At 54.7% G+C, this 24917-nt stretch overlaps 1 protein-coding gene across 1 annotated transcript in view; it reads left to right on the forward strand.

The window, feature by feature from the left end:
- LOC125752101 (cadherin-23-like) overlaps window positions 1-24917 on the forward strand; it is a 285602-nt gene that overhangs the window by 184794 nt on the left and 75891 nt on the right. Inside the window, exons 11-13 of the mRNA XM_035715256.2 lie at window positions 20402-20407; window positions 22175-22324; window positions 22778-22936. Of these exons, the coding sequence (XP_035571149.2) occupies window positions 20402-20407; window positions 22175-22324; window positions 22778-22936 (315 nt within the window). The remainder of the gene's footprint in view (window positions 1-20401; window positions 20408-22174; window positions 22325-22777; window positions 22937-24917) is intronic.

Genomic DNA, 24917 nt, shown 5'->3' on the forward strand with positions numbered 1-24917 from the left:
GTCTCTGACAGTAAAGGGCTGGCCTCCAGGGCACAGTGAGGTGCAGAGAGAGAACTACAGATGAACAAAGGCAGCCCAGAAGCCCAGACTCCACCACCCACCAACCAAGGTCCTCTGGGTCATCGTCCAGCCTCCCAGTAGAGCTGCACCCAAACCATCCCAGACATGGTCCTGGACCGATTCCCTAACTAAGAGGGAGGAATAAATTGCTTTCTGAATTGCCCTACTCTTTTTGTATCTCCCATCTCTTCTCTATTCTCCAGAATTCTGGAGGGCTCTAGATCTGGATGGGGTCAATGCTCCCAAGGCCCCGTCAGGCCCCGGTTTCCCAGGATGGAGTGTTTAGGTACATTGCCAACGTCCAGAATCTGGGAAAAAACGGGGAACCTCCAAGAGAAACCAGGCACCTTTTGTAAAAAGAGATTTTAAAAATTTAGCATCTCTTCCAGTTCTCTTTCTGAGGAGAAGATACAATCGGTTGGGATTTATGTCTGGGGGGGAGGATGGTTGGATTTGCCAGGCATGGAGGAAAACTGTGTCCATGGAGCAGACTTGGAGGAGGGACAGGCATGAGGAGAGGTGAAATCTCTGTGTCATAGACTCTGCAGAACATGTGATTCTCCCTCACGCTCACCGTTATTGTGGTTTTGCAGGTATTAGTGCATAACATTTGTCTCCCCGATTCAACTGAAGGATTCGCAGGCAGGGGCGGCTCTGCTTTCCTGGCCGTCGTAACCCAGTGCCTCACACTCTGCCTGGCACCTGGGAGGCACTGCAGAGATATATGCTGGTTGAATTAAAGCACGGCCAAATGGTAAAAGTAGCAATGAGGTGGCTCAGGGCTTTATCCAAACCAGACTCTGAGTCAGTGGCCCTGTACCGCAAAAGTCCAGTTCCCCCGAGTTTGTGTAGGAAGGTGACCTCAGAGGTCCACGGTGGGGCAGTAGAGGTCGCCGATGGAAAATAGAAGGAAAGAGGAAGCAGTTTAACCTCTCAGGTAGCACTTTGTGGCAGTCATTTCCAGCAAGGATGCTAATCTAACTCACAAAAACTAGATGATGCTGGCTCCCCTCCAGCTAGAAGATGCTACTCAGTTTCTTGCTGAATCTCAGGCTCTGCAGGGAAATTCAGGACAACAAGGGTGCTTGAAAGACGCCCTTTCTGTCTCCCAGGGACTCCACTGGGAAGTCCTTGGGAGGCCTCTGAGTCGTCCCCGCTGAGTCATTTCTTCTCCTTGGCCCAGCTACAGAAAGATGGAAGATACAGAAGAGATGGAAGGATAGGATGGGCTGAAACCACCACCAACCCATTTGCACTGCCTGACAGTTGAGATGCAAATAGATGGTTGTAATGCAAATCACCAAAAAAAAAAAAAAAAAAATCTCAAGGCCAAGGCCCCAGGAGTCAGCCTTGGTGTGGAACTCATCTCTGTGTTTCAAATTAAAGGCAGTGGCAGCCTCACTCCCCTGTTCCTGGTGGCCGGGCGTTCTCCTCTCTTCCTCGGTGCCCTGGAAAGCCACCAGAAATAAGCAGCACACGCACCCACTTGGATTCCTACCATCTCCTTTCTACCTACCACCCCTTTGGCCGCAGCATGTTCAGCATGTTGTGTTTTCTCCAGTTGGGTCAACTTTTCCTTTCCGGATCCCCACCCAGTCCTGCCGGAGGCTGAGCTACCCGTCCTGTTTTCCCCTCTGCACGGGAGGGGGGCGGGGGGTAGGTTGATCAGATGACTGGAAGTTTCTGTTCTGTTGGACTAAAATCCACTCTTCTACTTCGAGGCAAGTAGATCTCTGTGCTCTGCATCCCGCCTCTGCTGCGGAGGGGGTGTATATCATCCGCACCTCTGGCTGTTCTACAAATTCCAGCAAAAGGCTTTGTTTTTAAATACTGTCGGCACCGGGACCCCTCTGGGCAGACGCAGAGGGCCCCAAAATTGGCAGCGCCTCTCACCTGCCCTGTACCTTTCTTCTCGGGAGTTGGGAGCCTTTGATCCACTTGTTTCTGTCTCATTTCTGACCCACAGCCTCTCAGCCCTCATTTCCTGCTGTCCCTGCTGTTCCTTTGCAGGGGGGAGTGGGGAGTGGGGCGCCAGTGTCCCCCAGAGAGGCCTCCACTGCCGGCTTCTGACTATTTCTGGGAATTGGAATCATTTGAGAAGGACCTTCAGGGGCCCCTGGTGAAACTCATAGAGCTGGGGGATTGTGTGTGCATTCGCTCAACAGACATGCTTGTGCACCTACTGTGCGCCCGCCGCTGAGGAATTGGTACTAAAGATGCAGTCCCTGCCCTCCTAGAGCTTCTGGTTCATCCCAGCTGGGAGGCCAGAGGGATAGGCACCAACACCACTCTGGGTGGAAATGAATGTCAAGAAGTCAGAAACAGGGTGAGGGATGGATGGGGCACAGCGGGGGCCGATTTTTAAAAAATTTTTGCTTCCTATCCCCATTCATTTTTTTTAAAGATTTTATTTATGTATTCGTGAGAGACAGAGAGAGCGAGAGAGAGAGACAGAGAGAGAGAGAGGCAGAGACACAGGCAGAGGGAGAAGAAGGCTCCATGCAGGGAGCCGGTTGTGGGACTCGATCCTGGGACTCCAGGATCACACACTGGGCTGAAGGCGGTGCTAAACCGCTGAGCCCCCCGGGCTGCCCCCAATTTTTGACTCAGAGGTTCCGGACTGCCTTCCAAAGAGGTGCCCTTAGAGCAGAAGTTAAGAGGTGTAGAGGAGGCAGCCACACAGAGCTGCAGAGGGAGAACATCCTGGCAGCAGATGCTCCCCTGCAAGGGCAGGGGTCCCCCAAGAGGGAACTGGCAGGGCATTTTCAAGGGGTAGAAAAGAGACTGGTCAGGGGGACCTGGAGAGAGCTGCAGGGGGTGAGGCAGCAGCAGCAGCGTCAGCGTCAGTCAGCGGGAGCCAGGCCAGGCCCTGCAGCCACAGGAAGGTGTTTTTCTGTTACTGCCAGTCCAGTGGGGAGCCAGGGGGTTGACATGCTCTGAGTCACCTTTCTTAAGGGGCCCTCTGATGGCTGTATTGAAAATGGGCTGTCAGGAGCCGAAGGTGGAAGCAGGGAAATGTAGCAAAGCCGCACAGAAGCCCCCCCCCTGGCCTCCCCCAGCCACCTGTTCTAGCCAGCAGGTGCTTTCCAGCGTCTGATGGAGGCTCTCTTACAGTTTAGCTGTTTTCCTTTCAGGGTGGCAAGAAGCCAGAGAACCCCAGTCCCCTTATTATGAAACCCAAAAAAGTCCAATGGAAAACACCTTCAGAACTCTGCCCCGGAAGACCGTGAATGACCCACCTTTTTGGTCTTTGTGACAGAGGCTCTCCCGAGTTAAAATCGGCCCAGGATTCTGAACCGTGGCCCAGCATTCTGCTACCAGACCTACCCCCACTGCCCAGGGACGGTGGCAGAGAGAACCCTTGAGCCAAGTCCCACCCCCGTTCTGCTCCTGACTCACAGAGCGATTCCGAGCCAGCCAAGTCTTCACTCTGTACCTCAGTGTCCCCCTCTGGAAAACCATGGGTGGGGCCAGTCAGTCTCAATGAAGACTCTACAAAGCCTTAATCCAAGAGGACCTGGGTGGGAAGGAGAAGGTTCACTCCTGCCACCGGCCCACCCCCCACCCCTGCCCAGCGTGGGCCCCTCCTCCCTTCCCTGAACTCACTCCAGCGGCCTCTGCTCCCTGCTTTGGGCAGAGGGATCTGGGACCTCTGGGCCTCATTCCCCACCCCCAGTGTCCTCTCCCACCCCGCCTGTGTGCTTGTTTATTTGGTGTCACCTGGAGCACCCTTTCACCAGGTAGGGTGAGATGGAATGGTGAAAAATGAGCACTTTGAAGCCAGATGGCCGTGGTTTGAATCCTGCTGTGCTACTTTTGACCTGTGGAAGCTCAGAGGAGTTCATTTATCCTCTCTGATTCAGTTTTCCTGTCTGGAAAATGAAGACAGCAATGGTACCTCCTCACAAAGCTGTTATGAGGATTAAGTGAGTTAATATGTGTATTTGAAACCGTGCCCGGCCCATAAAAAGCACTCTTTAAATTTTAACTGCTTTTACTATCCCAACCCTTTGAGAGAGAGAGAGGCGTATTGTTGTGTTTCTTCAGAGAGGAGGCAGTCGAGGCTCAGAGGGGTTAAGGGGCTTCCCCAAGGTCACACAGCCAGTGGGTCACAGAGCTTGGCCTTGAACTCTCAATCCTGCGCTTCTTGCTTGCACTAGGGAGCTCCGCATTTGCAGCCACGGCTCCCCATTCTCAGAGGTTTGGTCCCACCTAAGCAGGTGGATCTCCCACCTCCAGCATGGCTGTGGGCAGGGCGGGGGAAGGGGTGGGAGGAGGTAAGGCAAGGTGAACGGGGACACATCTGGCAGGAGCTAATTCCTATTTCAGGCAGGAGATGACACGATTCATTTATTTGAGGGGCATAGGAAAAAATAACAGAGAATTACCCACCTCCCCAAGGAGAAAACATCACCAAATACATAAATAAAAGAAAGCAAATGACAGGGAGAAAAAGCCATATTCCAGAATACTGGGTTTACTTGTAGGGATTGTGGGGGCAGGGGGGTGTAGGGGGCAGGGAGAAGGGGAGATTGTTCTCATTCTCCTGCTAATCTGGGCCTCGTTTTTATCCATCACTCTTATTCTCCATTCCACATGGGTCCCTGGCCTGTCAGGGAGCCCAGCCCGCAACCTTGTATTTATTTAAATTTATTTTCCCATTTGTTCTTACTCACCAGTCTGTCCAGCGTGAAGTGGCCCTGTCCCCACGCAGCCCTGCGCAGTTGTAGCTCTGGGCCCCAGGGGCCTCCACCAGGCTTCCTTTCAGTCCAGAGATTCTTACCCCAGAAGCGGGGGTCCACTGCCTCCCCAAGGCCTCCATGACTCTGGGTGGAGAAAAATCTGTGTCTTTATTTTCACTAACCTGTAATTGACCGTTAGCACTCCCTTTAATTATGAAAATAGAAACAAACAGTGGTATTAGCCATACATGGGATTTTGACCCCGAGAGAAACCTCAGACATTTTCATGTCACGTTTCAGGGGTCCTGGGATCTCAACAAACCATTGATTGTTATCACTGCTCTGAAATTACAGTGTTTGTTAACCCCTCTGCCCAGTCATTGTTTAATGCACTAGGAAGCACATCATTCTTCTTTAATGCCCTTTTAAAATACCTGGTAACTCTATTTCAATGCAATGAGTTGATTTTGTGGTCTCATGTATTTTAAATTTTTTGCAATTAAAAATATTATTTTAGGAAGGGGGACCATAGGCTTCACCAGACCATCGGAGGGGTCCTTGGCACAAAAAAGATGAAAAAAACCAGGGGACCCTCTGCTCATGAACTACCACCGTTTAGCCCAGCTCCCTCCTTGGGCTTTTGTTGTAAGGCTGACCTTCTGCTGGGGGGGCAGAGTTGGCATCCTGAACCACACATGCATTTGGAATGAGGTTGGAGCAGGGAGGTTCCGCGTCACACATTCAGCGGAGGGTCCGTTTTCCAGCTCTGGATGCTCCAGGCCACTGTTCAACCGGGCCGCATGTATCCATCCACCAGCATCTACTTTGCAGTAGAGACACAGGGACCCTATGTCCCTGCCACCCCAGGAAGTGATCCCACTTGCCCTAAACTCTCCCTACCTGCTGATGTGACCCCGAGAGAGCACAGCTCTCCATTTTCCTATTTTCCAAAGCAATTGGAACTAGAAACCAAACTCTGGAAGCAGTGAAGAGATGGGGAAGAGAGGGAGGGCCAGGCTGCCAGCATCCCCGGAAGCAGATGTGTGAGTTTTTGCACTTTCTGTGGATGTATGATTATCTAGTTATCCAGACTCTTTTCTTCCCCTCTATTAGGGAGATAAGTGGGATCTGGCTGGAAATCACCCACCTCCCACTGAATCCCCTGGGCGGTATAAAGGAAGTAGATAGAATGCCTCCAACATTCTGCACCTCTCACCCAGCTTGTGATTTCATCAGTGACACGAAGCTGAGGGGAAGGAGGGAGTGAGGGCTCTGGTCCAGGGAGCAACCAAGATGAAGCACATACTGAAGTGGAGGTCGGCAGTGCCCTAACCCCAGTCCCCAGGCCAAGGTGCCCATCCTGGCTGCTTCTGTTCCTGAAAGCTTCTCTGGTGATCTGACTGCATAGCCGACTAAGTGTCCACCCAAAGCTGTGTCCACACAGCCAGTAACTGGAATCGTGGTGCCTGCGTGAGCATCACTCTGCACCTTTGTTTGCCGGGCACAGGTCTGTTTGCAAGACCTCCGTTGTGTCACAGCTTCAGCTCACATTTCTCGGGTTCTTCCCCCAAGATTTTTAGGCTCTCCAGGAAAATGTCTGTTGACTTCAAAGCAAAGCCATTCTGGAAGGGAAGCCAGGGGGAGCAGGGCAGCCCCATCTGCTCTATTTCCTATTAATTTCTCCCCAGTTGCCTTCACCGAGGCTCTTATTATGACGATGGTGATTATTAGGATTTTTCTGTGCTCGGCTGCATCCTGTGGTGTGATTCCTCCCAGCATGCTAAGCTCCAGCTTCCTTGAGGACCAGGGGGTGTCCTCGGTGTGATTCTGACACCTCCTAATTTAGTCTCATCCTTAAATCTAATTAGCGTGCTATTTACACCAGGCCCAGTAGCCCTGGCTGGGGTGTGAAGCAGGCAGCCCCACTCCTCACTGTCGCCCCTCTCCAGCTGGGCCCAGTCTCCTCCCTTGGCTAGAAGTGGTCTTTCATCTTGGTTGTGGAGCACTCTACCCCCTTCACCCACCTCCCTGGCAGCTGACCCTCTTCCCTGCCCCCCACCACCCCTGTTCACGATAGGAAGTAATGGGAGTCATTTTGTCCTTAGGAGTCACGCTTCCTAAATGCAGAGCGTGGTCTTCCTAAACACCCCAACCCCATGCTGGGAGATCAGAAGCAGAACTAATGCACTTCATCCTCTGTCCTCTTCCTGTCCATGACCTCCTGGCCACTCCATGCCCACCACGGTGCCCCTTTTACCATGGGCATCAGTGAGCCCAGTCTCACCCTAGAATGTGATTTCTTCTTCCCACACTCCCCTACCCACCCCACTTGCCACCCCCATCACACCCCTGACAGCAATAGATGGTGTATCTTGTTTATCCCCCTGTCTCGAAGAGTAGGGGTAAGCACGGCCCAGCTGGGAGCGGTCCCTGCATGTCTCACCCCATCACTGTGCCCACAGGCAATGAAACATCCTAATTAACAAGTAGGGATGACAGATCCCAATGGGCAGCGATGGTGAGAGTGGGCCACCAAGAGGGGCGCAGAGCCTCCCCCCAGAGCCAGCACCCAGTGCTGCTTGCCAGAGCTCCTACAGACTCTGTCCCCTGAAAGGGCCGATGGTGCAGGGGTACGTGGGGCCGGGGGCAAGAGGCATTTCATGGCAAGGCAACGTTTCATGACCGTGTTGTCACTTTACCCAGGAAGGCACAGGGCAGACGCTTACTCCTCTCTCCCTCTCCACATCTTCATTTCTCCATCTGTTACCAATCGATTTGAAAAGGAACTGAGAGTAAGTTCTCAAAACCAAGGTTGTCATGCGTCTATATCGCAGGTTAAAAGGTGCAGGTTTTCCTCTTCTTGGTCCTGACACGTGCCCTGAGTCCAGAGTCAACGGGCAGGTGACATCTCTGCTTCTCTCACATGGGCAAAACTAGCCTCCGAGGAAAGCTTCTACTAAGGCCAGAGCGTGCAAAAGCTACGCCAGCTGGCGAAGTGCAGGGTAGCAGGCACCCACGGGCCTGGGGCAGGAAAGCAGAAGAGATATTCTAGAAGGAACCAATTCGTTAGTGTATGTAGTCATCGACAAATACGTGTTGAGCACCTACTGCATGCCAGATGCTCTTCTAGGTACCGGTCACAAGTCCCGCCCTCGGGCAGCATAGGCTCCAGGGGTGGAAGATTGAAGGAACCCTGAGTCTATGGCAGAGAAAAATAAAGCAGGGGGAGGGGTTTGAGGGAGCCAGAGGGGTTGGAGGAGGGCTCTCTGATGAGGTGACCTTTAGGAGAGCCCTCAGTGAAGATGGGGTGGGCCATGTGGCCACTTGGAGGAAGAGCCTTCCAGGCAGAGGGCACAGCAGGCATGCGGCGGAGGCAGCAGTGCACCCACGCGTGGGGCAGGAGGAGGAGGAGTGAGGAGGATCAAGGAGGAGGGAGGAGGAGGAGTGGGGCTGACAGAGGTGGTCTGATAGGCAGCTGTGCCATCAGGGCTCAGCTTGTGCAGGAGGGAGGCAGGAAGCCACCTGAGGGTGGTGAGCAGGGAGCAAGGGCCTTACCATTTGAAGTATCAGGACAGTCTGTGAACACGACCCGAGTGTCCACATCCACTGCTGATGCATAAACAAAATGTGGCAGCTCCACAACGAAACAGTACTCGGCCGTGACGGTAATGCGGCCCCGACATGTGCTACCGTGTGGATGAACCTAGAAAACCTTATGCTACATAAAGAAGCAAAACACAAAAGGCCACATAGTGTGCGATTCCCTCTGTATGAGATGTCTGGAACAGGCAAATCCAGAGACAGAGAGATTTGTGGCTGCAGGGGCTGGTGGGGAGGGGAATGCGGCGGCGTGACTGCTCACGGATCCCACGTTGCCTTTTAGAATGATGGAGATGTTGTAGACCCGTATCGGGGTGGTGGTGGCACAACATGGTGGGTATGCTGAAAACCACCAAATTATACATTTTAAGTTGTTAAAATGGTGAATTTTATCTCAATCAAAAGAAAATTATTTTATTTTATTTTATTTTTTATTTTATTTTTTTTTAAGAAAATTATTTTAAAAGATGGTCTGGCTGCCCAGGGTGAACAGACCACCCAGGGCAGGGCCGTCGTTGGGAGGTAAGGATAGTAATTGCAGGTGCTATTGGGGGAATGAGAGGTGCTCTGCTCCTGAACCCATTTTGAAGGGAGAGTCAGGATTTTGGGGGTGTGCGTGTGTTGAGGGGTGTGTGTTACAATGACTGTGCAAGGTGTTTGACCCAAGCACTTAGAAACATGGAGTCCTTCCTTCCTGAGATGGTGAAGGGGTAGGTTTAGTGAAGAGAAGGTGGTATCTTTTGGTTAGCTTGCAACACATTACATCGACGTGTGTGTTAGATATCCATATGGAAACATCGAGAAGGCAGGGGGGCATGCTGATAAATGTCCAACAAGCAGCTCTAGGTTGGGGGGCCCCTCATTTGTAGCACTCGGTGGACTCTCTGGTGTAAATCCTCCTACCATATGGACCTCAAGCTGCCAGCATGACCGCAGCTGGCTCACCTAGATCCTGGAAATATCCCACAACTTGGGCCCAGGCTGGAGATAGAAACGTAAGCATCGCCAGCACCTCACTGTATTTAGAGCCACAGGTCTAGCAGGGCTCACTGAGGCAAGGGTTGTGTGTAGGGAGAGGGGGGCTGGGGCAGCCCAGCGTTCACGTTAGGGGAGATGGGGGTGAGCCAGCAAAGGCGACTGAGGAGTGGCCCCAGGGAGGAGGAGGACCAAGAGGAAGCACGCAGGACAGGAGTGTGATGGGGGGTGGGGGTGGGAGGCACCGTCTGCAGGAAGAGGGGCACAGCTCGGGAGAGGGAGGAGGCAGCCAGCCCTAACATGCAGCAGTATTTGCCAATTAGCATATGGATCTGTGTTTACTTTTCTGCTTTCAGCATAATGACTCTTAATTGCCCTCATTAGGGAATGTCCAAATCCGCTAACGTTTACAAAGCAGGCCAACCAGGCCCTTTTTTTTTTCTTTTTTAATCCACTTGACCCTTCTCTTCCCCCTGCCTTCAAAACCCTCCCACCCCACCCTCCACCGCCGCCCCTCACCCCCACCCCCTGCCCTTGATGGCTCACCTCTCAGAGGGATGCGGGACCACCCCCTCCAGCTCCTGCAGCGGTGCAGATGTCAACTCATCCTCTAGGGACAGGACTACTTAAAAAATAAGCAGGTGGCCCCAGTGGCCCAGTGGTTTAGTGCCGCCTTTGGCCTGGGGTGTGATCCTGGAGACCTGGGATCGAGTCCCATGCCGGGCTCCCTGCTTCTCCCTCTGCCTGTGTCTCTGTCTCTCTCTCTCTCTATCTCTATCTCTATCTGTGTGTGTGTCTGTCTGTCTGTCTGTCATGAATAAATAAATCTTAAAAAAATAAGCAGACCACTAAGGGGAAGTAAGAATCCCGTGATCCCAAAGGCATTATAGGCAGTGAAAGCAGCCAGTCTCAAAGGCTACATTCTTTCTGTGTGATTCTTTGACATTCTCAAAAAGACCAAGCTATGGTGACAGAGATTACCATCAGTGGTTACCAGGGCTGAGGGATAGAAGAGGAGTTGAGTGTAAAGATAGTTTGGGGGACAGTAGAACCGTTCTGTATCCTGGTTGTGATGGGGTAACACGAATTTATACATGTGTTAAAATTCATAAAACCAAATGCCCCCAAATGTCAATTTCACTGCACGCTAATTTTTATAATTATAAAAATCATAAATTACTGACGACCTCTCCACATCCACACCCTCCCAAAAAAAAGATGAGATGAAAGGTAAGCAGCATACACAGCACCACAGGGTGAGCTTTTGGACTCAGCACCATCCTTCTCCCCACTGTCTTTTAATTCAGCAAGTAGGTAATCTGCACCCCGCCCCCCGCACCCCGCCATAAAGCCAGAAAGGGAGACCAGAGAGCCTTGAATGCCAAGGTGAGTTTGAACATAATTCAGCAGGCAAGTGGGAGCCATCGATGGTTCTTGAGCACGAGCTCTTGATCCTCAGAGCTGTTCTTTAAGTTGATTGATCTGGACACCAGGAGAACGAAGACAGTGAAGTGACAGAGGATGATGGCAGACAGCAGGAAGGGCAGGGACTGGATGCAGGGTTTGTGGAGTTGGAATGCAGCTAGGGTCTGGAATCTCAGGGGCCAGCGTGCAGAGAAACCCAGAAGGGCAGGCTAAGAAGAGGAAAGAAGGTGAGAGCTGCCAGCCTCTGCCCGCTGGGCAGTGGCCAGGCCCACCTGGTGTCCTCTCCACCTCGGCTCACTTCCTCATCTGAACGCCCTCCACCCACCCTTGCCCACTCCCTCCATTTCTGTCTCTGTTTTTCTTTGAGTCTGATTATCCTCTCTTGCTCCCCTTCCCAGCCTTCCTCCTGCCTCTGTCTCTACCTTCTGTTTTTCCCTCACACCCACGCATTCACAGATAAGCACTCGCAGAGCCCACTCATTCGTGCATCTCTTCCTTTGTCCATTCAACCGTAGTTGTGTGCCCGTGCCCCATGCGAGTGCCTCGCGAGGTGTGCAATGTGTCAGGTAGGAGGGGCTCTTTGCAGGCTGCCCAGGTTAGACTTCTGGGATGCCCCAGGGCTGCTGAGTGACATGCAGGGCTGTCCCCAGGCATGATCACTCACCTACCTGAAGCCCAGCACCCGTTCCAGCCCAGGATGCATCCCTTAGGGCGTTTGCGATGCTTTTGTTCGGGGAAGGAGATGCAAAGCGCAAAGCTGGGCAGACCTTCCTGGAGGAGGAGGGAGATGAAATCACCCTGCCTTTGGCTCCTAGATCCCCCACACCCAGGTGCATGGCCCCTACTCCGTCTTGAGCTCTGCCCTCCGGGCCTCCTCAGACAAAGGGATCCCTCATTTTGAAAGGCAGCCCTGAGAGGGCAGTTTGCCTGAGGTCACAGAGTGTGTCAGTTCCAGGGCTCCCAGGACTCCCTCCGCCGCCCCCTCAGCCCCTCCCTGCCACCTATGGGCCTGAGGAGGTGGACTCCAAGTGGGAAAGGCAGAGGGAATACAAAGTGGTGTGATTAGCGGCAGGCAGTGTGCCCTCCCGATTTCCATAAGGCATTTAGATTTCTTTGCCTTGCCACACATTTCTCTCTCTGTGGGAACAAGGAAATAGTTTTAGCATGGTAAATAGACAGAGCCAGGCAGCTGCTGAGTGCAAAGCCCAGCTCCTGGCTCCTACCAACCCCTCCCTGCTCCTCCTCCTGAAGGCCCTGGAGGGCTGGAGGCCCCCCCATACCAGCCAGCCAGGCTCATCCTCCTACGGGGGCCACGGGGGCCACGAGATCCTTCCCCGCTGAGGCCCCAGAGGGAGGGGAGGGACAATTCTGGGCTTGGGGCAGACCTGGATGCATACCCTTTTCATCATGCATTTTGGATTCTCCTTCCTGCACATCTGAGAACACTGACCCCCCCCCCAAGTTTGGCCCCTTGCCCCAACCCCAGCCAAAATTCCAGTGCGGGGTTTGCCAGTGGAGCAAAGGAGGGAAAGAGTTGAAGCCAGGTATGGGGGTAAGGTCCAAGGTGGCAGCTTCTGATTAGAGTAGTAGACCTTAAGGTTAAGAATGTGGCCACCTGTGCTGGGAGGCATGCCTGGGTTGCAGGCAGGAAAACAAGGAAGGCATTGTTGAGCTTTCCACATGGGGCATGTGCCTTTCAAACAGGGTCCCTTGCAGGAGAGAGGGAAGGAATGAGGAGGGGTGCATGGCCTGCAGGATCTTTGGGATCTGGGGGGTGGGAGATGAAACATGTCATCCTGGAATCAAGAGCTCAGAGCTCTGGCCTCATAAACCCTACCTGGACCCCTGTCCTGCGGACATGGATTTCCATATGGCCTGAGAAGGTCCTTGTGAACCCCTGGACCTTCCACATAAAGCTTGCCCTTTGACCATGCCCACAAGCACTATTTAGGTGAGCCTCACCTTCCTGACCAATCCCCCTAAAGCCACTTCTCTAAGTAACCCCTGGACTGGTTGCTCCAATATCTAGAGGTCCAGGGCAGCCCAAAGATTTGGATCCCACCAGAAATGGCTATTTACTTGGGGCATAAAAATGAGGCCAGAGTGGCTGGTTCCAGCTGTGGGAGTAGGTACAGTTAACTCTGCTGTATTCAGGAGGTATAGGTGGCACCTATGACCCCTCCCAAGATGGGACCCTCCCAGAGCACAGGTCACCAGGGCTGAGCAAGAGCCCTTGCTTGGTCCACCATTCGGCCATCTTCATGAGCAAGGACCAGCTCCTGTGTGTGAGCTGCATGGGGGCTTGAGCCTCTGAAGTGGTGCAACCTTTGGGGAGCACCTATAGGACATGGGCTGTGTCAGATGCTCAGAAACTTGTTTTCCATTCCAAGTACATGACTGCCACACCTGGGCAGTGGGGACAGCTTGTCCTCTCAGACATTATCTCATGGAGTTGGACACCACCTCTCCTGGTTTGCCTGCAACTGCCTGGGTTTTGTACTTTTAAGTCCCACATTCCAGGCGAACTGGGACAGCTGGTCACCTAGGGGCAGGCCTGAGAGGTGGTCCACTCCCAAAGGTGAGAAACTGAGGCTCTGAGCCAGACATGCTGGAATGCAGAAGACAGGTGGTCAGGTGTAGCTGGGCTCTGGAGGTGTGAGATTCCCATAGTGCACTAGGGCAGTGGGCTGCAAATCAGGTAAACAATTTGAGAGCACCTGCCCCTCATTTACCTTAATGCAAGTACCCAGTGCACGTTATAATTCACTTCCCAGGAGAGCCCGGGCTGGCTGCAGGGGCAGCGACAAGATCCCTCCTGAGGGAGGGAGGGGAGGTGTGCACGTGCAGGTGAGGAGCACCTGCCTGCCTCGTGCCCTCGTCTGTGAGCAAAATAATACACACGTCCGCACGATGAAATTGACAGCTCTCTAGTATTCTTTCCCCAAAGTGCCAGCTGCCGATCGGATTGAATTAGATTTCACAGGGGTTTTTGCAATACATGGAATTCACCAGCAAATTACTCTTAAAGAGGGAAAATCAATCATTTGGAGCAGAGATAAGCTGAAGGCAAGGGAGCCTTGGATTGATCCCGTCTGTGCAGGCGTGTGTGGAATTCAGCAGATAACCTGGGGAGAGGAGGAGGGGGGAGTCTGGCAGAGAGAGGGACAGAGGAGGAGGTGGGGGAGGTGGAGGAGGGAGGAGGAAATAGGAAGGGCGATGGAAGAGGAAGAAGAAAAGGAGAAATGGAAAAGAGAATGGGGGGTAAGAAAGAGCAAGGAGAAGAGGAATAGAAGGGGAGAGGGATGGGAGGAGAGGAGAGGAGGAAAAGAGGAAGGAACAGAAAGGAGAGGTGGAGAGGGCAGCAGCAGGGGAAGAAGTAGAGAGAGGCCCGGAGCAGCAGCAGGAGTGGAAAGCCATCCAGAGGAGCACAGCACACATTAAGGGCCTTAGAGAATCACCCCGGTTTACAGATCTGGAAACTGAGGCCCAGAGAGAACAAATTACCCATCCAGGAAAAACAGCTCCTGCCCACCCTGCTCAAGGGCCAGACCACAGAGGAGTTTGAGGAGGAGGGTGTAGGTGGGCTGAGAGCCTGAAACCAGGGCAGAGAAACTGAGGCTCGGGGCCGGACAAGCCTGGCAGGCAGGAGAGAAAGACAAGGCTGAACTACGGAAGCGTGTGCTGTGGCCTTTGCTGGGTTCAGGGTTGGGACTGTGTGTCCAGAAACAGGGCGTGGGGTCGGAGGGACATGAAGAGACAGAGACAGGTGGCCCTGCACTCAGGAATTGCACGGAGGTGCCGGCATCAGTTCTCCCAGGCTCTGAAAGCTGGAAGGGGCCTGGGGGCTGAGGCTGAGTTAGGGGATGGAGGCGGTGGCCACTATCTGCCCTCACAGTGGGCAGCCTGGTGTGCTGGGTATGGCAGCAGGCAGGGCCAGAGGAGCTTGGCACACCAAGGGTGAGGGGTAGGGGACTGGCGGGAGCAGCAGGGACGGGAAGGGTGCCGAGAGGCCCGCCTCCTGCCAAGGTTCACACGGGCATGTCTGATTGGGGTTAATTAAGTGAAAGGCTGGACAACAAAGGCGTGATAAAGAATCCATCTTCATGGGTTTTGATTTTCTGCCACTCGATAGCATGGATCAGACCAATAGAGCATGGGGAGGATCAGACCTGTAGCCCCTGGCCAGCATTGGGGGGTCCACTCGCCCCCTGCACGCAGCCACGCCTTTGCCCTGCCCTGCCTGCCCTTCGCTCCAGGCCAATGTCTAGAAATCAGCCCTTCCAGGGGCCACCTCCTCCACTCCCTTCTAGAACAAGAATAACCACCCATATTTACTGAACGTTCACTCAGTCCTGGGCGCTTTACCAGGATTTTGCAGCTCGCCCACAAGAGTGCTGTTAGTGGCCCTCCCTTATTCTTTCCATTTTGCAGATTAGGAGATTGAGGCTCAGAGAGGTAAGATTTTGTATGCCAGATTATACAGCTGAAAAGGGCAGTTGCCTCAATCTGGAGTTAGGTCCAACCCCAAGAGGCTGTGCTTTCAGCCACCACTGAAGCCTGGAGCCACTGGCCATGGGGCTCTTACCTGGCAGGTCTAAGTCCTGGACATGGTTTCTGGGAGGACAGCACTGACTCTCGGGGCACATCTGGGCACTGCAGACCGCAGCCCCATTTCCAGCTTAGCTAAGGGTACCCCACCAGCCTGCAGAGCTCCCTGACTCTTCCCTGTCTTGCTTTATAGCACCGCTCACCCCTCCCAACATACAGACCACCTTGGTCCCTGCTGTTCCTCCCTGGTCCATCCTATGTCTGCATGGTCCTCCTGTGGAAAGGAATTAAGGTCCCTTCCAGAGTCTCTCATAGTTCACAGGGTAAGGTGAGGTAGGCACCCCTAGCGTTTGGAGCACAAAGGGAAAAAAAAAAAAAAAAAACCCACACACAAAAGCTCCTACTATCAGAGAGCCTCCTGACTTAGGCAAGAAAATATAACTCCTATTACCCACTAAAACAAGATGGGACAAGGTGCCCTTAATCCTCATTCTCTTGGTATGCCTCATTCTCCCCACTTCACAGATGAAGAAGCTGAGGCTCCAGGAATGGGAGTGAGTTGCCCAAGGCTGCACAGCTAGAAAGTGACAGGGCCTTTCTCTCTACTGTATCACTTCACTGGTCACCAACCAGCTACTCCCCTGACCTATAGCAGAGAGCTGAGCCTTTCCAAGGGGCTGGCTGGCAGGGCGGTGCTGAGCCGGGTGGAGAACCAAGCAAGAGCTGTGATGGAGACATCCGCAGGCCTCATGTCCAGGGAAGGAGTCTGGGGTTGGGCCAGACTTTCCTCCCTTTGAAGGCCAGGTTGTCTGCAGACAGACGTGCCAGTGTCCAGAACATGCAGGTGATAACCAAGGGAAGCTTGTACTCAGAAGGCAGGTGCAGACCCTGCGAGAGCCCAGGCCATCCCCCTCTGCAAGCCCAGGGCCCGGTCCTGCCTGAATCTGCATCTGGAGAACTACCAAGCAGTTCTTTTTTATATACATACAATTATTTTTTTAAAGATGTTTATTCATGAGAGAGACACACAGAGAGAGAGAGGCAGAGACATAGGCAGAGGGAGAAGCAGGCTCCGATATGGGACTCCATCCTGGGACCCTAGGATCATGCCCTGAGCCACCCAGGCATCCCCATGCCAGGCAGTTCTTAATGGAAACACCACCCTGGGCCCTCCCAGAGTCGTGAGCACTCTGTGAACCTGTAGAGGGCCCAGCACATTCTAGGCTCTCAATAACTAGTTGGAATAAATACCACTGGGTCGCTTCACGGAGCCAGGTGACCCTTGGGATGTGGATCCGCTGGCTGTGGGTGATGCAAAGAGAGCAGGAGGGGTGTCCTTTCTGGGCGGTGCCTGCTGTGACCTCCCACTTCCAGCAGCGGGAGGTTGGCGGGGGCAAGGTTGGGGGGGGCCGAGGGCTGGGGGGCAGCCCCTTCTGGCAGCGGCTGATAAGGAGGACCAGGTTGCTGCTCGCTGGCCTCTGCGGGGGGTGGCAAGGCTTCAGTCACCGGGAGCAAGGCGGGCTGGCTGCCCGGGCATGGGGACGGTGGGGAGCACGAGTGATCTGCGTCCTTCCCCCTTCCGCTAAACAAATAAAGCCGAGGCAGTGGCAGCCCCGCAGGCAGCCGCCGGCGCCCCAGCCGGTGCGGGGAGGGCAGCGCTGCGCTCGGCTCCAGGACCCGCGGCTGCGGCCTATCAGCCTTCTCATCGCCTCTCCCAGCTGGGGGAGAATTTAATCCACCGGCCTCCTCTCCACACGCACTGGGACTCCTTTTGATGTTCCTCTTTATCTCCCTTCCCAACAAAATTGCCCCTCCACAGCTCCAAGAGGGCCCCCTGCCTCTCCCCGCACCCCCCGTCCCCCCCTCCCCTCCCTCCCAGCCCCACGAGCAGCCCTCCTCCATGGGCAGGCTCCCGCCCTCCACCTGCCTGGCTGCTCCCTGACCTTGGCAGAGGAGCCTGCCCCTGGCCCCCCGCCCTCGCCCCTGCCCTCCCGGGCCCTTCCCTGCTTGCATTGGGAGCCACGCTGTGCAGTGGAAGGGGCTGGAGAGCTGGGTGGTTGAGAGCCGAGACCTCTCTGGAGACGGAACAGACCCAGCTTCAAATCCTTCGCTGGCAGCGGTGAGGCCTGAACGAGCTGCCCTCCCGGGCCTCGCTTTTCTTCTTCAGAAAAAGGGGTGCACAAGACGCTAATGTCAGTAAAGATTCTGGTTAAGTCACGCACAGTACACAGTTGGGGCTTGATAAATGGAAGCTGTCTGGTGGAGGACTGCAGTTCGTAGGGGCTTTGCACCACTTGGGTGAACTACCACACGCAGATCCCATCCCGAGGGGCTGGCAGTCACCAGCCAGGTGACTGGGCCCTCTGGGCAGGTTCTGAAAGGGGCAGGCTGAGCACTTAGTGGGACTTAGCCAGAAGGTTGCCCTGGGGTCTCAGGACCACAGCGGGGACAGGCCTGAGTGAACATCCAGCACCTGGTGGCAAACCTAGGAGGGCAGGGACCTCATTCATTGAGATGCAGAAACCTGGCCTGAGGGGTCAGTGCTCCTGCCCGGCCAGGTACACGAGCTGAGTCCACACTGAGCTGAGCCCCACCCTCCCAGGCATCTCTTCAGTCCCTCGCTCTGGTCTTCCATCCATGTACCTCGTGGCAGCTCCAGCCCCCTCCCCTAGTCTTTTCTTCCCTGTTCTCAGACTCGCTCCCTGCCTTGCCTTGCTTGGTCCTGGTGATTCTTGAACATCACTGAGCATCAGCATACCTGGCAGGCTGGCTGGACCGTGCTGGGCCACGCCCCTGGGGTTTAGGAAGGGTACAACTGCTGTAGCCCAAAATATGCATTTCTAATGAGGTTTTTGGTAATGCTGAGCTACGGGTCCCTGTACCCAACTCAGAGAACCACCGCTCTGCCCTAGCAGTTCTCGCCCTTGGAAGCACATTAGAATGAAAACGGAAAATGTTACAAGGTCCTGAGGTCTGGTCTCCCCCAGCCCACCCACATCTGATTTGCTTGGTCTGGTGGGTGCTGCCTAAGCTTGGGGCTGTTCTAAAGATGCCCACGTGATTTTGATGGGTGGTGGCCTGATGGAGGACTCCTCCTCCGCCTCTGCCCTGCTCGCCCCTCTGGATCCCTGTGGGTGCCACCAAGCCCCTGCCTGCCCCTGTTAATGTCTTCTCAACCCTGGCTGTGCCACATGATTCTCTAGGGAGCAAAGAAAAAAAATGCAGCTGCCTGAGCCCCACCCCGAGAGGTTCTGACATAGTGGCCGTGGGCATCTATGTGTCTGATGTTTAGAGCTCCGCTGGCAGTTCGGATGTGCAGCCAGGTGAGGAGGGGCTGCCCCAGTGTGACTCACTCACTGCCACGTTCACCTTCCTCAGTTTCAGCAGTATTCTTGTGCTTCAGAGCTTGGGTTGCCTCGCCGTTGCTCAGGAAGGCAGTGCCAAAGCCCTCCAGACGGTGCCTGGGGTGGAACTGCACCCCTACCCCCAGCCTCCTGCTGTCCCCACAATCTCACCAGTTCTTCCCTACGTGCACCCTTTGCAAATCAGCTCACTGTCTGCCTATCACCAGTTCCTCATTCCTGCTCTATGCCTCTGCTTAGGCCAGTGGTGGTCCCACACCAGCAGTGGCAGGACAGGCGGCACCTGAAACTTGCTCGAAGTAGAAATTCACAGGCCCCCAACCTACCACATCAGGTATTCCTGGCGGTGGGCGGCAGTCTGTAGCTGAACCAGCCTCCAGATGATTCTGATACAGGCTAAGGACAGAGCTCCGTGTGTAAAGCCACTGCCTCGTGCCGAGTTCCCCCCTCCCTTCCTAAAACCCCTTCAGAACTCCCCTTCTTGGGCTAGCCTCCTTGCTTGGCCTCACCAGCTGGCGCTCGCTCAGATCCTGCTCTGGGATGCTCAGCGTTACCACCTGCATTTGCTCAGGGAACTCGCACTGCACCGGAGCTGCTACTGGGGGACGCCCTGGCCCCCGCTCCTCTCAGCCTCGAAAGCACCCCGGTCTGGGTGCTGGGCCTGGGCTTTTATCCTCACTCTGCTTCCAACAACCTGTGCAACCTTGGGTGGCTCAACCGCTCTGAACCCCGTTTCCTCTGGAGGGGTTTCCAAGCTCCAGTGTTTCTTCATCTCCACCCTAGGGCCCTTGGGAAGAGGATCGCACAGAGTACTGGGTGAGGAAAAGCTGCTGAAAGCCCGTCGCTTCTTGAACACCCTCTATGTCCCTGCTCTGCTGTGGGTTCCACTGCCCCAGGCAGGCTCTGTGGCCTCGAGGGCTCCCAACATCCCGCCTTAGCCACGGAGGATAACTCTGTGGTCATTGTGAACAGTGTCTGGCCAGGAGTAGGTGTCCCGTAAAAGCTGCTGTGTTGTCATTGTTAATATCGGCGCCTATTTGTACGGTCATGAACAGTCTCCAAGACCTAGTTTTAAGTGACAAAACCCAGCCCAGAGCAGTGCATGTGGCGTGCTGCTGTTTGTGTCAGGGAGGGGAGGGGTAGATTCCTGGCGCTTGTCCTGTTTGCGAAGACGACGTGCTGGAGAAGAGACCCATGGACGGGGTACCGCGGTGGCCTCTAGAGGAGGCCCTCCGGTGGCTGGGCCGGTGGGGACAGGGAGACGGCAGTGTGCCCTTTACACCTTTGACTAGGTGAAAAATGTCCGTGTCTGTATTTATCACATCTTAACATTTTCTGTGTTAGGAGGAGTAAAACGTGACAATGCTTGGGGTCGTTTTCTGCAGGGGATTTGGTCCAGGCTCCTCGGAGTAGGACATAGGGGTGTGGCCCATCCCCCTCCCCCGCAGCGCCCCCCCCCAACCTCCCTCTGGGTGAGGACTCCATGTGCTCAGGAGCCCCAGTACCTCTTCCTCGGCTTCACTCTCCTCCTCTGGGTGTGGGCTGCACCCCCAAAGCCTATGGCCCATCAGATACAAAGGGGGCTGTTCCTCTAGAGCAGGGTGTGCTCCTGGGGTCCACTGGGCGCCCCCTCCCTTACCCTGACCTCAGATCTCACCATCTTTTCTCTCCGGTTCCTTCCTCCTCTCCGTACCTTTCCGGCTCCTTCTCTGTCTCCATACCTTTTGACTGACCGACTCCCACTGACAGAACCTGGTAAGTGAGCCCGGGAAGGGCAGGGGTTGGGAGGGCGGGGGGCAGCGTGGGGAAGGGGCTTTGGAGAGGGTGTTCCTCCACTTGCTCCGGCCGGGCTCAGCCTGCCCCCACCTTCTCGGGCCTCCAGGTCCCGTGGTGGGGGGAGAGGGGCTGGTGTCGCCTGCACAGAGCTGTCACACACTGCCGGGTTTGGCTATTAGTGCCCCTTCGGGCATTTAATTGGCCCTCCATCTGACGGATGGATTCCATGCCAGGGAGAACTGAGGACCAAAGGAGCATCGTCACCTGGGCCGTCTGCAGGAGCCACTCTGGGTGGGGAGCTCTGGAGGCCCTGTGTTTCTCTGAACCCCAAGATTGGCAGTGTTGTCACTTTGCCAATTTGTAATGACAAATAGAAAAAATTCAAGAGACTGATGCATAAATATTAATATGCGTCCATTCTACAAATGGATTTGACCACCTGTGGGGCAGGTCCAGGGCTACTGGAAGACACTTGTGAACCCTCAGGCTTCACTGGAGGCGTCCTTTCCAGCCTTGCCTTCTGGCCATGCAGAGGCTTCCAGATAGCCTGGCTGCCCCCCTCACAGCAGGAACAGGTCCTGGAAGGGATCCCCAGGCAATCAAGAAGAGAGGCCTGCATCCTTTGCCAGCTCTCGGTTCCAAAGAAGCCTACACAGAGGGGCTGTGCTGGGCCCTGGGCCAGGGGTGACCAGCGTGAGGACATTTCTTCCTGGTGCTCACAGCCCAGGTCTGTAAACTACTGAGCATCTGCAGTAAGGGTCAGGAGAGGCTCTCAACGGGCTCTTTACAAACCACAGGCCGTCTGCCTAGGTTAAAGGAGGCTTATTTGGGGGTAATTTCCCCCCACCCCCATGGGGGGTTGAATCCATTTCCGAGCAGGCCAGACCCTGGGAAGTCAGGAAGCCGTGTCTCCGGCCTTCCTCAGTGATTCTTTTGATCTGGGGTCTTGGGTAGCACAGAGACCTCATAGCCTTTTTTTTTTTTTTTTTTTTAAAGGCTCTATGAGCTCGGGCCCTGTTAGAATGGTCAGAAACACCTGACTTGGAGTAAAAGCACCCCCACATGAAACTATGGAGGCTGCTGGGCTGCAAGAGAGCCCGTGAAGGACATAGCAGCTCTGAGCTACCCAGGATCCAGTGTCCTCCAGGCCATCACCAGCTGGCCACAGTGTGGGGTCCACAGGGGTTCACTTTGCCATTCAGCCGCTTGGGTAATTCCCATTCCATGTGCAAGGAAGCCACTGTTCTCTCTAATGGACACGTTCCAGAGGGAGGGAGGGGAAGGAGCCGTGTTCTAGTCTGTCCCCCATGCCCTCTCCTGCCCAAGACTACCGGGGACACATATTTGCTTCTCTCCCCTCCGTCCCCTTCTGACCCTCTTTCCTGTCTCCCTGCTGGACCTTACAGCTGCAGATCCTCCCAGGTTGAGGTCACTGGGATGGAGGACGGGAGCAGGAGGTGTGAAGTGAACCAAACCATCTGAAAGGGATATTTGGGGCATCTGAAAGGATAACAAAGGCAAAAAGAACTGTTGGAGGAGACTCCCCATGGGCTCAGACATGGATGGGAGGCAGGGTGTGAGAGCCAGGCCAGCGTCACCCAGCGGAAGCCAGAGCACTTTGCGGTGGGGCGCAGGCAAGCCCCGCTATGGACACTGCACCTCCTCTGCCTCAACCAGAGCCACTCTGCTCTGGACCCTTGGCCTTCTGAGCCCTTTCTGACTGGTTTCTTCTCCACTTTGCCCCAGGGCCTGAACAGCATGTTCGAGGTATACCTGGTAGGGAACAATTCCCAGCACTTCATCATCTCCCCGACCTCTGTCCAAGGAAAAGCAGACATTCGTATCCGGGTGGCCGTCCCCCTGGACTACGAGACTGTGGACCGCTACGACTTTGACGTAAGGCCCTCTCATGTTTTCTTTGCCAGGTGGGAGGCTTTCAGGGGAGGTCCAGGGTGATACCCTCTCCTTAAACTCCCCCTTCCTCCTCTCCGCATTCATCCCCTGCGGATCCAACTCCAAGAAATCCATTGAGCCCATGGCAGAGGCTGAGCCTCCCCTTTTCAAGGAGGACAAGGAAAGGTCTGGGAATTGAGCAGAATTTTACTGGGCACAGTCATAGCCGCTGAAGCCCATAGGAGCCCAGCCTCTGCCAGCCCAGCCCCCAGCAGAATCAGTGGCACCCTGGCTTAGGAGCATTGATGGAGGGACTCACGGCAACACCCAACTGGGATGGGCAGTGACTCAGATAGGAACTCTGGGTTAGGACTGCAAAGATCCTGGGGTGACTTATGGGGACAAGGCTCCAGGAGCATGGGAGAGCTCACCCGGGGCCCTGCTCTGCACACCCAGCTCTTTGCCAATGAGAGTGTGCCCGACCACGTGGGCTATGCCAAGGTGAAGATCACCCTCATCAACGAGAATGACAACCGGCCCATCTTCAGCCAGCCACTGTACAACGTGAGCTTGTATGAGAACGTCACCGTGGGGACCTCTGTGCTGACAGTGCTGGTGAGTCCTGCTTTTCTATAGGGCCGTTGAGCTCTGGGGAAGACCACGGGGAGGTCACCAAAGGGATTTGCCCAAGAAACGTGGGCAGTCAGGGAAGGGGGGTGCCCCAAGCCCCCAGAAGCTGTGGTGTTTGTGTATGGAAGCATCTGGACTCTTTATGATGGGGTGTCCATGGTCAGGGCAACAATGTGGAAAGAGGATCAACCAGGGGGAGGATGGGATGGGCCAAGGACGCCTTGTTCATGAGAGAGACTGGACCTAGGTGGGCCAGGAGCCCTGGAAGTGCCCTCTAATAGGGATAGGGGCCAGCCATCTCTGAGGAGGGCCACCCTCCCTCTGAGCACCAGGGAAGAATGGGCTCCTTGAGGGTGCCTGGCCATCCCCAGCTGCCCTTGGCTGGGACTTATGAGGGGCCCCCTGCAGTGTCTGTCTGTATCGGTTGATACTCTCGATGGCAGGGGACACAAACCCTTAAGTGGTTCAAGCCAAAAAGAATCAGCTCGTGTCATTCAAAGTAAAAATGATTTCAGGCCTGGCTAGACCCAGGCACTCAGCAGGAATCTGACTTTGGCACCAGCCTCTGCTTTATTTACATTGGCCGAGAGGAACACCAGCACCCCTAGGCTTGCTTCTTCCCAATTTATCAACCCTTAGTGGGAAAACAATATTTTCAGTAGTTCCAGCAAAAGTCCCAGAGCTGATTCTCCTTGCTGGGCCATCCTGGAACCAATCATCATGATCTTGATCTACCAGAGATGACTCACACTCTTCCCAGGTAGAACCGGGACTGGGTCAGCTCCATCCAAACTATATGGGCTGAAAATGGGAAAGGGGATATGCCAAAGGGGCTTCAACCGAAGCAGAAAAGGATCAGTTGCCAAGCAGATCAAAGCGGCAGATGTGTGCTATGGAAGCTCGGCTCTTACCCGCAGTAGGTGCTCAATAAATGTGATGCAGTTGAGCCCACTGCTGCCCCCCTCTGCCCATTCTGAGGGCCTTGGAGTCCTCGCTTCCACTTCTTGCTCCATCCTTACTCCAAGCTAAGCCAAGCCAAGCCATTGCCTGCTGATCCCAGGGCCCCTACTCTGAAGTCTGTTTACTCTACCGACAGATGGTGTGAAACTGTATTGAGCCCCCAGGCCCTTCCCATCTGACAGTTATTAATATTTCAAACAGATGTTTAGCTAGGCGGGCCATCAGACAGAAACACTAAGTCTGCTGTGGCTGTTTCCCTCCCGCCGGCTTCTGCCAAGGTGCTCCCTGCAATCAGTCACCTGGTGCTTGAGGCCCTGTGGATCCTCTTGCAGCAGCCTCTAGGGGCCCAGCCAGAGAGCAAGTGCCAGAGGCTTTGGCCTCCTGGACCCAAAAAGAGTCTGCAGCTCCCTCCCCCCACCCCCGCAACCATCTTCAAATATCAGGGTACAGGACACCCAAGCAGTCTGTGCTTCAGGGCCCCAGCGGGCCTGGGACCACATGGCAAAGAATTCAGGTGTCAGGCTTGGTGAGTATCCAGGGATTCCTCTCTGGTATTCTTGCTGGGGAAGGAGGTCTCACTTTGCAGGCACAAGTTGCCATGGCTCTGGGGAGGGGTTGCAGAACCTAGGGAGCAGAAGGGTCAGAAGGCACCCCTCTGGGCTGGTGGCCAGTTGCCAGTGCCAGGGACAATGCATAAGGCCCAGTCTCCTCTGGGGCTGCCACTAGAGAGTAGATCCTCAAACTGGGCTTTTTTCAAGCACTTAGAGCAGTTCCTGGGCCTGCGTGGACCCCTGCATGCCACCCATGACCCCTTCTTCAGTTTCTCATGTTTAACAGATGCATTTAGCCTCTTCTGAGTGTGTCTACCTAGAGCTGGCCCATCTGGTCAGCCTCCAGTTCTTGAGTCTGTCTAAGCCTTGCCCACCTCCTTCTCAACCCCCATCCCTGTTCCCTGCCGGCCCCAGGGTTATGAGCTATGCAGAAATGAAGGGGCTGTTTCACCCAG

Source organism: Canis lupus, chromosome 4 (genome assembly GCF_003254725.2).
Source record: "Canis lupus dingo isolate Sandy chromosome 4, ASM325472v2, whole genome shotgun sequence".
NCBI classification, from domain to species: domain Eukaryota; kingdom Metazoa; phylum Chordata; class Mammalia; order Carnivora; family Canidae; genus Canis; species Canis lupus.